Source organism: Ochotona curzoniae, unplaced genomic scaffold (genome assembly GCF_017591425.1).
Source record: "Ochotona curzoniae isolate NIBS_2020 unplaced genomic scaffold, NIBS_Ocur_1.0 scaffold_4701, whole genome shotgun sequence".
Lineage (NCBI taxonomy): Eukaryota > Metazoa > Chordata > Mammalia > Lagomorpha > Ochotonidae > Ochotona > Ochotona curzoniae.
In genome coordinates this window covers 15003259-15018025 of record NW_024467122.1, presented here as the reverse complement: position 1 = coordinate 15018025, position 14767 = coordinate 15003259, and the positions used below count along the sequence as shown (strand labels likewise).

At 35.5% G+C, this 14767-nt stretch overlaps 1 protein-coding gene across 1 annotated transcript in view; it reads right to left on the bottom strand.

The window, feature by feature from the left end:
* Positions 1-173: 173 nt before the first annotated feature.
* EXOC5 (exocyst complex component 5) overlaps positions 174-14767 on the bottom strand; it is a 44213-nt gene continuing 29619 nt past the window's right edge. Inside the window, exons 13-18 of the mRNA XM_040969832.1 lie at positions 12749-12857; positions 9900-10020; positions 8874-8960; positions 3539-3647; positions 3148-3363; positions 174-2554 (exon numbers count right to left, since the gene is read on the bottom strand). Of these exons, the coding sequence (XP_040825766.1) occupies positions 2366-2554; positions 3148-3363; positions 3539-3647; positions 8874-8960; positions 9900-10020; positions 12749-12857 (831 nt within the window). The 3' untranslated portion in view covers positions 174-2365. The remainder of the gene's footprint in view (positions 2555-3147; positions 3364-3538; positions 3648-8873; positions 8961-9899; positions 10021-12748; positions 12858-14767) is intronic.

The following is a 14767-nucleotide window of genomic DNA, read 5'->3' as shown; positions in this document are numbered from 1 at the left end:
ACTTCATCTGAAGTGTACCAGACATTTTCAGCATACATTACCTCTATATGCAGAAGACTGCAAAATTGGCCTTATTTCTATTTGGTTAAAGTTACTAGCTCCCATTATCTCTAATCTAAAGTTACTATGTATGTGTAAAATATATATTCACCATCACTTTTGAACTATAAATGTTGGGGAAATTTTTGTAATAGCTATAAATATGAAAGCACTTTATAAATGAGAACAGCAAGAATGCATATGATTCATTCAATACATTCTTTTTTTTTTTTTCTTACAGAAAGACCATCTGTTCAGGTTAAATTTCTAATCTTGGTTCTACAGTAGGGATCAGGATTTTTTTTGCTAAAAAGGAAAAAGAGAAAGAAGAAATATCTTAAAATCATTCCTAAAACTCAGTATGGATATTTTAAAATGTAAGACTGGAGTGAAATGAAAAAAGCAATTGGAGGGAATTTGTTTATTGAGCATTAATGTTAACACTTCTAAATTAAATATTCACTTATGAGCTTTGTCATTATCCTGTCAAAGGATATAATGGAAAATATTGCACAGAACTCAAGCATGGAAATAATAATTAACAAAGTATCTAGCAACAAGTATATGCTTTACATTAAAAAATTAATCCAAATAAAATAATTTGAAACATATCTCTGATTTGGTAGTCTTAAAATGTTCTCTCATATTTTGTGAGGTCTTTGTATTTATTTATTTTACAAATTGTCACTGTACAAAGAGTTCAAATGGCCCATAAAACTACTGCCTTAAAATTGTTGGCTTTAGGAACAGAGGTATAATTTGAATTCACATTCATAGCTCTTTCTAAAATGGCAACCATACACAGAAATAACTCTAATATTCAAAACATGTTCTGACTCCTCCTTGGCTAGGGATTACAAATCTTTTCAACTTTCTAATGGCGCCACAATGTCCTAAAATGGTTTGATAAAAGTTGGCATATTTCATTTCCTTTGCTGACTATGATAACACTGGGCTTAATAGAAAACAAAGAAAATACAATCAATGGTAACTTAAACAACAGTTAGTCCTGGATATGGAAGGTTTGGTAAAGTTGGTGATCTCTCAGAAACAAGTTCTCAAAATAAAATAAAATAAGTGCATTTCCCCAAATTAGGTCCAAAAAGCTCACATTAAAGAAAAATGCCAAAAATAAATTACTAATTTATAAATTCCCAGGAGACTATAAACAAAAAGGAAGCTGAAACACTATATACAATTTAAAATGTATTTTTGCAGGAAAATGAATAGTGGCCTTTCGCAATTTTTACTTAATGTTTGAACTTTTATCAGTGATTTACTAATATCGCCGTGGGAAGCCAACTCGATGAACTATACACAACTGGGACCAATTTCAGAAAAGCCTTGTAAAAGGACAATGACAGACCTATAAAATACGAAAAATTTGTCTCCAACCTTACCTTAGATCATAAACGTTACCTACCAATTGTCAATTCTTAACACAGAGGACTACCGCATGTTTAAACGTCCCATCTTGCACATCTTCACAGAACTGCACTGCTGAGAAACTCGTCTACACTTCTCAAATGCACCGTTCAGGCGCTACCTCACATTTCTTGTACTGCCATTATATTCAAATAATGAATAAATATTGTCTTTTAGCTAGGGGTCTTGTTGAAAATTTAAAATAAGGTAGTTTCTTTAACTGGATTAAAATTTACTTACCAAATAAAAAACAATAAATTTTTTTTAACTGAGAAAACAGATGGATGTGCATGCCTATTGTCCACATATTTAGTTTGTAACATTTTTCTTGGACCATATTATTTATTATTGCACCTCAGAAAAAAATTCAATTATAGGAATATGATTTAATTGTTCACCTTTTGACAGAGGCAAAAATTTCTTTCAAGAATCCTAGAACAATCTGATAGACAGTTACCAGTGCTGTTCATTAAAAAGTGATGAATAATAAATGCCATTTTGCTGTATTTTAATTGTTACCAATGAAAAAATGGGATGACAAAATTTCCAGACAGAACATATCAAAAACAAGAACTGAAACACTGGTAATATTTCATTTGTCTTCTGACACTATTTCCCAGGACAAAAACAGTGACATGTGGTTTTACAGAATTTGAAATTTATAAGTCAAAAATGGTTTTAAAAATTCAACTTAGGGAGCTACAAAGCAAAATATATATATTATATATATATACATATATATATAATAGTATCCAAATTTCAAGTGAAGTTCCAACAGTAAGTATGGCTGCTGTTCTCTCCCAGTCATTTCTCATAAAATGTTGGCTGCATCATGGCAATCTTCCGTACTCTCCCTCCAGCGAGGCTGCCGCGTCAACAAACTCCCTCGGTTACCTCAACCTCAGCTGAAGTGTCGAGCAAGGCGGGCAGATCTATAGTCAGCACGAAGCTGTACGAAGGAGTGAAGGATGTTCTTGTCCAGATTAGCAAGTTGTTCTCCTGAGCAGACCTGCTTTAAATTATCGGGGGCCACTACCAGAAGATTGCAAAGTGCATGCAGAGTATCAAAAAGATGTAATACCATCGGAATCTGAATAGAGAAGAGGAAAAAATAACAATGGAATAATGTAATTTTCAGTGTGATAATTCATTTGTAAATCCCACTCATTTATAAACCATCAGGATTTACCAAAGAAGAGACAGTTAGCTATCTTAGCATTTTTCATATTAAAACTCAAAAGATTTCAGTAGTTATAGAAAATATTCTCTTGAAAGTCTTCATTGTCAGTTTTCCTCAATAGTAACATATATTTATATTTTGGTAGACCAGAAGCAGTCACTACTCACATATTATTTTTCTTAAATAATTCAAATTCTAAAAAGATTATTGCAGAGAGACGTAGACAAAGAACGTTTTCTCATGTGTGACACATCCAGCAGTTGCCACAGATGTCAGAAAGGTCATGACAAAGCATGCACTTGCCTAAAATCAAGGCCACAGCAGAAACATGCAAATACTGCAAATAAAACTAAAACATTTATTCACGCAAGGGCTGTTAGATTACTATTACTATAATATTTCTTAAAAGTTTTTTTTTTACTAATCATAAATCAACAGAAACCATTAATGGTCTCTCTGTTCCTGAGCCTATTTGTACAGGTTTGATATTTGGGTATACATACCTTGAAGTCTTTGGCACACTTCCTATATTCAGCTACATCACAAATTGCTAACATGCCACCCATGCAGCTGTAGGAGTACTGCTGCAGATGTTCATAAATAAGTCGATGAAAACGTACTCCAAGTTCCATCAAAACTGTGTCCACATTCTTCCCATCCATGGAATTTTTAATCTTTTCCACTTGTTTTCTTACATAAACACAGACTTTTACACAGGCCTGTAAAAGTTTTTCTACACTTATTATATAGAAACGTACATCAGCTTAGCTAAGGAGAAAATATTTATTTCTCAATGTCTGAATATAAGAGAAAACTTAGCTGATGGTAAGTATAACAATGAAAGTGCTAACAAAATATTATATTTTTACTAGCTAATAGCATTGTTATACTCACATTAGTATACTGAATCAACACATTGTTTTCATCTTCTGGCTTAAAGTCTGTTTTCTTCTGTTCCGCAGCCAGAATGTGCTTCATCTGTCCAATCATGCAATTTAACGTCCTAGAGAAGTGAGAGCGCAATGGATGTGTTCTGGTTATTTGATACTCGCTTCCTATTTATATCGTTTATACTGTATTAGACTTACTTAATTTCAAATCACCATAGAACATTTTCCCATAAATTTCAGATATTTTCTAGAAAAAGTAATTTAAGGTGCATACATCAAAAAACTTTTGGTTTTATCACCTTCCTTTTCAAAATAAATGGCAAAGATTTCTTGATCAACACTTTAAGGAAATTTTAATTAAAGACCTTAGAAGTCTGTGACTAATTTATTTAATCAGCAACAAGGATTCTCAAAGGCAAAACTATATAGAGAATGCTGAGGAAATGGGGAAGGTCAAGAGCTTAGGAATGGGCAAGGCTTAGGAGAGCAGGTGGGAGCATGAGCCACGCAGTCCAAGGACAGTTGGGACAGACAGGTGATACTCAAGATGCACTTGAGATCTGTACCGGCAACAATACTGCATGAGTTATGTGTAAGCATTAATTCACATATGGGAATTAAAGAAACACTGCACTGAACCGAGTTTAGCATCTGTAAGACAGTTGTGTGGAAGGAAATGGTTTTGGAGTCATGACAAGGGAGTAATTCAAGAAATGGACCCAAGTGATCCAAACACAATTATACATGAAGTAAAGCTAGATAAGGGATTGGCGTAAATGAAGAGATTAAAGGGTAAGGGCTCTGACTAGGTCAGTAAACAGGCAAATGGCGAATTAAAAGATTTCAAAAACAAGAGACGATAAGCACAGAGCAGGCTATTCAGGTTCAAATAAAAAAAGATTTATTTATTCACTTGTTGGAAAGGCACACATTTCTGTACCTGTAAAATCTCATATGGTCCTACATAAAAACAAAAGGAGATTACACACCAACGAGCTGATTACCAAGAAGAAACGGGTAAATCCCTAGAACTGTAAAACCTTCCAACACTATACAAGAAATACAAAATCGAATCAGACAATGGAGTAATGAGACTGAATTGGTAACCCAACCTTCCCAGGAGAAAACAGCTCAGGACCTGAAGGCTTTACTGGTGAATTTTACAAACCATTTAAAGAATAAATTAACAGCAATTTCTCCTTAAACTCTTCTGAAATGAATGGGAAAACTTTCAAACCCTTTTTATGAAGTCAGCATTTATGTAACAACAAAGCTGGAATAGTACAAGTAGAAAAAAACAAAAACAAAAACTACAGACCAATTAACCCTGGTGCACACAGATATAAATACCATCAAACATATGAGCAGGGAGGCACTGCGACACAGGATTATGCTGTTTGGGATCCTGTATCCCCTACTGGAGTATCTGTCTGGAATCAAACATTGGGATTCAGATCCACCTTCCATTGGTATTCCTGCTACTCCAGGTGAGAGCCCTGGGTGCAGTACTTGGCTCTTGGCTTCACCATGGCCTACAACTGGCTGTTACAGGCATTTGTGGGGAGTAAACTATCAGATGGAAGATTTTTTTTTCCTGGCATTCTGCCTTTCAAAAGAGTAAATAAATCCTTAAAAAATTACTAGCAAATTTAATTCAATTCAGTACATTAAAAGTATCATATGCCAAGAGTCAACAAATGACATCAACGTGGAGTCAACAAATAATACATCACAGAAGCAGACAGAAAGATAAAAAAGAAAAGTACTTGGCAAAACTGAACTTCCTTTCCTAATTAAAAAAACCAGATTAAGTAATGAAAACACAAAGCTCCTCGTTTAGAGCTATCTGTGGTAATCTCACAGCTGGCGTATTCAACAGTGAAGTGCTCACGCATCACTACCATCCAACATGCAAATCCTTGTCAAAGCAACTAGACAAAGAAAATAAACAAAAGAAGCTGTCAGTATTTGTAGATGGTGTGATCCTATGCATAGAAAACCAAGAAGTTGCATCAATAGCCAGTAAAGTTACAGGACAGAAAAATTAATTTTGTTTGTGAACACTAACAACAAACCATACGAAAGAGAAATTAAGAGAACAACGGTGGGGCAGGCACTTGGGGTAGCAGTTAGGCTGCCAGTGGTCATTCACAATCTTGTGTTGGAATGCCTAGGTTCAAATGCTGGCTCCATTCCCAAATCCAGTTTCCTGATGATATATGTACGCACTTAGAGACAGAAAACACTTGGGTCCTTGCCACGCAGATGGAACCCCTGCACTAACTGCCTGTCTCTGGCTTGATCCAGTCCCCGCTTTTGCAGCCATCTGTGGAGTGAACAAGTGAATAGCGCTCTTTGTCTGTTTCTCAAATAAATAAACATTAAATAAAATTAAGTAATTCCACTTGAAATACCATCTAAAGAATAAAATACTCAGAAATTACCAAGGCAGTAAGAGGCTTATCTACTAAAATCTACAAAACACTGTCAAGAAAATTCTAAAGACATATATAAAGTGGAAATACACTGTGTTGCAAGGTTAAAAATTAACATTGTTAAAATTTCCATACCACATGAAGTGATTAAACACACTCCTTATGAGAATTCCAACAGCAATTTTTTTTCCAAATAGAAAAAAACAAGCCTAAAATCCACACAGAGCCACCAAAGATCCTGAGGAGGCAAGCAGGAATAACAGTGGCAGAAAAATAGCTTGAGCAGTGTAACAGCAAAGGTAGAAACATCAAATTCTGGTTTAAAAAGATAACAAAGGCTTAATATACAAAACAGTAAGCCCCAGCATAAGAAAGCATTCAAAACACTGGGAACAAAATAAAAAACACAGAAATGGGCAGATGCATTTACAGTCAACTGATCTTCAAAAGCTCAAGCACACACAATGGGAAAAGCCAGCCTTCCCACACACGTCTTGAGATCTGCAGATGCACATGCAAAACAGACACTGGATCCCTCATCTCACACGTAACGTGAAAAACTACACAGCAAAAAACCTTCTTGACACTCATGTTGGCAATGGTTTTTTGGATATAATCCCCAAAACACAGGCAACATAGGCATAATGTAAAAGACTGCATTAAACCTAAGAGTTTCTGCATTACGAAGGAAAAAAAAAACAGTGAAGAGAAAAACCAATGGAACGGAAGAAAATATTTGCTAACCACATATGGCATTAAGAATTACTATCCAAAAGACATGAATAATGTAATAGCAAAAGAACAAATAACCCTGCTTTTAAAGACAGTACAAAGCCACTGAACAGACATTTCTCCAAAGATACACAATTGACCAACAGGTTCGTGAACAGATCCTCAATATCACTAGTCAACAAAGAAAAGCAAATCAAACACAAACAGAAACCACTGCACCTGTGAGGAAGACGATGACCAAGGACAAGGGACAAGGCCAGTGAGGCTGCACAGCAAACGGAGTGCTTGCACGCCACTGGCAAGAACTCAGCTCGGAAAGCCATGATGGAACACAGTGGAGAGGTCACCATAAAACTGAAAGGTATGTATTTAAGAAAGTGAAGAAAGCATCTCAGAGACACGCACATCTCCAGGTTTACTGCATTAGACAACAACCTAAAAACAGAAAGGTCCAGCCAAGGAAAAAATGGTGCCTTTACACAACAGAGTACTATGGAATCTGGAAGAAAAAAAAAAAAAAGGAACTTTTGTCAAGTAAATTACCACAGACGAAACTGTAAGAATTTTATACTAAGTGGAACAAACCAGACACAGACAACATGGTCTCACTCAGAGGTGGAATCTACAAGACCAGACCTCAGAAGTGCAGAGTAGAATGGTGGTTCCTGAGGCCTTGGGAAAAAAAGAGATGTCGACAAAAAGACAGTTTAAACATTCAGAGATCTAAAATATGGTGATACACTTAATAACACAATATTATATACTTGAAATTTACTGAAAGCAGATCTTTCAGTACTCTCACTGTAAGGAAAAAAGATGGTAATTATGTAAGGTAGTAAAAATGTAAATAAATTTATTGTGATTATTTCAAATCTATATCATAATGCTATATACCTTACATATATATACTTTTACTGTCCTTTACATCTCAATAACATTGAATTTTAAAAGGTATGACTATTTTTAGGATTGTTTTAACCTTATTCTTCAACTAGTTTGATTAATTATTACTATATTTTAAAAACTGGTGTTGGAAAGGTAGATTTTACAGAGAAGGAGAGAAAGAGAGAAAGATCTTCAGTCCGCTTGTTCCCTCCCCAGATAGTCGTTAACAATTAGAGCTGAGTATCTGAAGCTGGGAGCCAGGAGTTTCCTCAGGGTTTCCCAGGTGGATACAGGCTCCCAAGGCTTTGGGCCATCCTTCACTGTTTAAGCAGGCCACAAGCAGGGAGCTGGGCGAGAAGTGGGCAGCCAGGACACAAACCGGCATCCATACGAAACGCTGGCGGAGTATGGATGAACCTCTGTACTTTACCCATGACTAATTAATTTTATAACATCTTATTTTCCAGGTTTTATTTACTGCCTACTCATTTTTAAACTAGTAATTCTAAAGCTTAGTACCACAAAATCAGCAGGGAGGTGAGCTGCCACTAAGGTCAGCAAACAATAACAAGAAACGTTATAGAAGTTTTTTATTTACATCTAGAAATTACTTCTGGAGGATTCTTTCATTTAGAATATTTCATACATAATTGTGAAAATTCTAAATGAAAATATGATTTTTATGTGATACACTGTTTAAAATTTATTTTTTTATTGGAATGTCAGATATACAGAGAGCAGGAAACAGGAGAATTTCTTACGTCCACTGATTCATTCCCCAAGTGACTGCCAAAAGCTAGAACTAAACTCCAAAGCCAGCAGTCAGGAGTTTCTTCCGAGTCTCCCGCGCGGGTGCAGGGTCCCAAGGCTTTGGGCCGTCCTCGACTGCTTTCCCAGGCCACAGGCAGGGAGCTGGATTGGAAGTGGAGCTGTCGGGATTAGAACCTGAGCCCATCTGAGATCCAGGCGTGTTCAAGACAAGGACTTTAGCCGCTAGGCCACGCCGCCGGGCCCTCTCTGTAATTATTCCTTTCAAATAAATGAAATCTTACTTTTTTTTAAAAAAAAGAGTGGTTAATTTGAACATATTGGCTTCCACACAAAAAAAGTTAGGACTGAAAAATATCATAGTAAGAATGAAAGAAATCTGCAAATAGAAAACTAAATGTTATACAGCAAGATGGTGGAATAAAGGTAAAGTTTTTTCTTCCCTAAACTGCTTTCATGTTATTGCATCAGTATTTCTACAATTAAAAAAAAGAGAAAACAAACAAACCAGCAACTTGCCTATCAATACCAGTATCCAATTTCATCTCCATTTGTTCAATAATTTCTTTTTTCTTCTGAAGGCATTCAGATAACTTGGGAGAAGAGCTATTGCACATTTAAAAAAGAAAAAGAATCACATTAAATGACCTTATAATTTCTAAAGTTTCTTATGTGCATGCATATTACATATATTTTAACACTCACTTTAGTTTGCTCAGAAAGTCCAACAACCACATGTACAGTAAAATAATTATTTTGTATTGATTTTGGAATTTTAGAATTATCTGATTTTCTTTTACAAATATCTAGCAGGCATACCAGAAAAGTCCAGGGCATCACAACCTTTACCAGGGTAAATCACAGTAATTAATACTGGGAGGCTGAAAGTAAATCCTGTTGAATTTAGCTTTCTTAGATTAAAAATTTTTTAAAAAACTATCATATTTATATTTTGAATGTTAAAAAGTCAATACAAATAAAAAATTAAGGTAGTTCAAATAATTATGTGAACTCTTTATTAAAAAAACAAACTTTTCTGTCAAAGAAATATTCAGGAATTACAAGTGATTTTTACCTTTTACACTATTTCTGGGCTAGTTTCATATGCCAATACATCTTTCATATGAATATTTTTCCTCTTTAATACTGTCAATTTGGTTATTATGTTGACATATACTTACTTTGTTTAATTCTCATATGTTTTAAAAACCCACATAAATTGGTACCAAGATATAAACCAAACCGCCTCATCAAAACCTATTTAATCTCATAAAGTTTTTTAATGCGTTCATATTATTTCAAGTGAGCCATGCCTGTTGGATATTCCGAACGATGTCACACCTGCCACTTTCCCTGAGCTGCAGGTCTTCAGAGTATGACTATCTTCAAATACACAAAAATTAACACCCCAGCAGGAAGAGAAAATAGGATGAAGAAGGAAAAACACATTTATTCTAAATCTCTTTTGTTGCTTTAATGAACATATTACTTTTGAAATGTCTGACATAATATTCACTGGAGTACAAATGAAAATGTCTGACTAACCTTATCAGTGGCATGAGGTGATCATTAAACTGCTTGTCAAAAAGATGAAAAACAGTATTGGCCTGCTGCACAACATCCAAAAAATAGAGATTTGCACTCCTAGAATCTGAAGAAGGAATCCCTAAAGTAGCAGACATACATATACATATATATGTTAGAATCAACTTTGAAGAAATCTATCTTACCAACAAAAAATATGGTCATGAATATACAACATGAATCAAAATAATTGCTGTTACAAAATCAACAATATTTTGCGAACAAAGGAAAGTTATTTGTAATATTTTGATAAAATCACCCAAAGTTATCTTTATGCATATTTTAATCCCAGTTACTGAGCTTTCATCTTGGCTTAAACTGAGTACTAAATAAACTAATACATAAATTACAATTATGAAAAACTATTCTATCTTGCAAAGGAATTTCTTAATAAATTGCTACAAATTAAGAATACTGTCATTAAAATAAAAATACTAGGTTTCAATATTATGTAATAGAAAATCTTTCACATGATACTGAATCAAATTCACATTACTTTTGTATTTATTCTTTTTAAAGTTAAAGCATAATGACACTAATTATCCCAACAGAAACTACCACATTAAGGCACTGTGGATGGCAAATATTTCATAAAATACATGATGTTAAGGTTCTACTATAATTAAGTTTTTTAAAAAAATATTTATTTATATTGGAAAGTTAGATTTTACAAAGGAGAGACAGAGAGGAACATCTTCCATCGGCTGATTCATTCCCCAAGTGGCCACAATGGCCAGTGCCAATCCGATCTGGAGCCAGGAGCTTCTTCTGGGTCTCCTATGCAGGTGCAGGGTCCCAAGGCTTTGGGCTGTGCTTGACTGCTTTCCCATACCACAAGCAGGGAGCTGGGTGGGAAGCGGAGCCTTTGGGACCTGAACTGGTGCCCAGAGGGGACCCCGATGTGTGCAAGGCATGGACTTAAGCCACTACACTATTGCACTGGGTGCATAATTCAGTTTTTAAAAAGCTTATGTCCGTCATGGAAGCAATAATGTGAAAAAAATAGGTAATAATAAATAATAGTTAAGCCAAGATGGCACATAATTTATGGCTAAATCTTGCTCACTGTTAGAAATTTAATGGAATGTCATTGTGTAATAGTCATTATTAAGATTTTTGCGGCATCTACTTTGGACTTTCTAGATACTGTAGTTCAACAGTGAATAAAACAGTTAAGATTTCTACTTAAAAGGATCTTTTCACCTTTTCGCTTCAGTCAGTTCTCTGGCTATCATGTCTCCTCGGAGAGGCCTTTTCTCACCAACCCTTCAAAAAAAAAGCCAATGTCTTTCCTTGAAATTTCCTCCTACCTATCCCTAAGCCAATTTTTATGTCTCTACTGTGTACTTCCTAATCATTTGACTATATTTTTCATTAAAAATGTGAACTCCAGGTGCCAGCACAGTGTGGGGCAGGCTAATCCCCTGCCTGTGGCGTGGGTTTCTCACATGGGTGCTGGTTCACGTCTCAGTGGTTCCACTCTGATCCAGCTCCCTGCTAATGGCCTGGGACAGGAATGGAGCTTGGCCCCGCCCTTGGGCCCCTGTATCCACATGGGAGACTCAGTGGAGCCTCATATCAGTTCAGCTCTGGCTCTTGTACATATCTGAGGAGTGAGCCAATAGATGTTAGACCTCTTTCTTTCTCTCCTCTCTGTAAAATCTGCCTTTCAAAAATAAACAAACAAATAAATAAATCTTAAAAAAAAACCCAAAAAGATTATAATCTTCATAGGTACAGGAGTACGAATTCTGTACAATAGAAGCAGCCATTAATAACTAAAAATTTCAGAGATAAGTGCTATAAAAAATGTAAAAAGTTTAACTCAATGAGACAATGAGTAATCAGAATAGGAGGGGAGTATTAATTTAGCTAGGGTGATCAGCAAAAGCCTCTCTGAAAAGATATTTTAACTGAGATCAGAAAGCAGAAAAGCCAGCCATGAGAAAAACTGAGTGTGAGACACCAAGGCAGAAGCTAGGGCAAAGGCAAAATCGGCAGGGGGCAGTGGCAAAGAAGGCGACAGGACAGGAGGCGAGCCTGTCAGAAGGCGGGTCAGAAGCGTGATGGGATGCCACTACAGGAAATGATAACCACACTGGCTGTTACATAAGCCAGCAGCCTGGAGAGGCACTAATGGCTACGGGGATACCAGTCACAAGAACAATGATAATGTGTCCAAACAGGTGGAATCAGCAGATTGCGATAAAACGTAGAATTACACCTCAAAGTATGTGAATAGTGTATGCTGGTCGATTGGCCAGCCAAGTTGATTAAAATAAAGAATTAAGACAACTCCTGGGTTTGGGATCTTCTAATGACACGGAGCAAACAGAACAGGAACAGGACTAAGAGAAAGGTAAAATCATCTTGGGATTATTATCATGAGGTGTTCATCTAACACAAAGGTCAGGCAGCAACTGAAGTCAAGTGACCAGAACACAGGAAAAGATCACTAACACACTACTAATGCTGAACGAGCTATAGTACAGAAACAAAGTTTAAAATGATTTTTCTCTCCACACCTTGTATTTTTCTTTCTAAGCCTTGTATTACTTAATTTCTTAACTAGAATTACTCTCCGTTTCTGCTCTTTGACATTTTAAAGCTTAGCTTTGCAATATATCCTGGCATACATTATAGTGACTTACAGTAGATATCAATAATACAAGAGAATACCTGACAAATCCTCATATTACAAAAGCTCAAAATCCACTGCAGTAAACTGGATTTGGTAAATACAGGTAAACATTATATATCCAGGCAGGATCAAAGTTATTTAACACAAAGTATAACTCAAACATACTGACCAGCAAGTCCTGTTTCCAAAGCATAATCAATATGCTCAATGCATAAAAAGTCCACAAGAATGGTAAAAATTCTAAAGGCATTCCTTGGTAAATCAGAAGGATCAGAGAGCTTTAAAAAAACAAACAAAAAATAACATAATTCTTCAAGTAAACTTTTTAAAACAGTCAAATTTTTTTCAATGAATTTTGAATTTTGTATAAGACGCATTATTTTAGGTACCACAACAACGCTCTGCTCTAACAACCCCTCCCCCGCAGTTAGAACACATCTGTCTACAGCTCTCAGGATTAGAGCAACATTTTTCAAACTTGGATTGTTTTCTATCAGTGGGATCCAAGCATATTTTCGTAATACATACAAGTAGCCCCAACATACACACACATATAGACATTTAACATGTGTGCTGTCTTACTGTTGGGTCACAGTCAGAGGATGAACAGCCAACAAAGTAAAAGGCAATGAAACACAAAACAGGAAAACAACAGAAGTAATGAGGCTAAAAGACAGATTCTGGGGGGTGCGGGGGGAAGCACAAGGGAGAGCCCATTTAAACAAGAACATCAGTTTCACACAGACTCTGGTAAAAACTGAAAAGTGTATGTGTGTGTGTGTGTGTGTGTGTGTGTGTGTGTGTGTAAACAATTCCCAACTCATCCTGTCAGGCCAGTACTACCCTGAAATGAAAACCAGAAAGACACTAAAGGAAAATATAGGAAAATATCCCTCATGAAAACAAATATAAATATTCTTAAGAATAATTTAGTAAATCTAGTCCAACAATTTATAAAAAGGACAATGGCGAACTGATGACCAACATGAGTTTAACAAAAGAAAGGCAAACATCTGAAAAAAAAAACCATAAAACTCACCTAAACATTTGACTAAATCTGAAGCATTTAATTAAATCTAATATCTAATCCATATTTTAAAAAATAAGCAAACAAAATTTAAAAACTGCTTCAATCTGGAAAATAATAAAACATCTATGAAAAACCTAGTTTAGCATGATGCTTAAAATGGTGAAACACTGAATGTTTTAATCCTAAGATGACGAACAATGCAAGAAGTTTACTTTTGGCCTTTCAACCAACACCACAGAAGTCTGTCCAGAACTGTAACATGAAGTCAAAATAAAAGGCATATAAATAAGAGGTAATATTAACTGCTTTTTTGGGCAGACAACATAAATAATGTTATGTGGATTCTACAATAAAGGTATAAATGAAAATGATCACAGTGGAATCTACCAAAAAAAAAAAAAAAAAAAAACCTTACATTACTGAGCTCAGGTTGTAGGGCATAGAATCTCATTACATTTTTCCATACGTAACTACCCAGTTTTGCCAGGACTGTTTATTTCTCCAATGTATGGTCTTGTCTTGTGAATTAGTATCTGGGCTCTCCCTTCTGCTCCCCTGATCCCTGTGTCAGCCTTCGTGCCAGTACCAAGCTGTTTCAGTCCCTACACTTCTCCTGTGTGCTTGAAGCCAGCCACTGTGACGCCTCCTGCTGGCGTCCTGACCCCTCTCCTCCAGGATTCAGCACTGCTGTGGCATTATGGGATTTCTGTGACTGCACATGAAGTTTAATTTTTTTGTCAGGGGTCTAAGATCAACATACTAAATAAACTAAATATACTAAGTACACTTACATATAAACATGTGCCAGACATGTGTGTGTCATATATATTCTTGACATATATTTGTATGTATATAATTATATACATAGTGAATAGATCTTTTAAAACCAACAATATTTCTGTGTAGCAACAACTAAGTTAAACCATAAATTATTTAGATTTTTAAAGACATCTACGTTTTACTGCATCAACAAAATGTCCATTTTCTCCAAACAGAACCATATTTTCATAGAAACTACTATCAACATGCTGACTTTTTTCTAAGAAACTAACACGCTACTGTCACTTACTATGAAAATAAAAAGTGATTTTTATGAAAGTGTTAGAAGACTTGCACTATCTGATTGGACCTATGATAAGGAAATTAAGACACACAGTA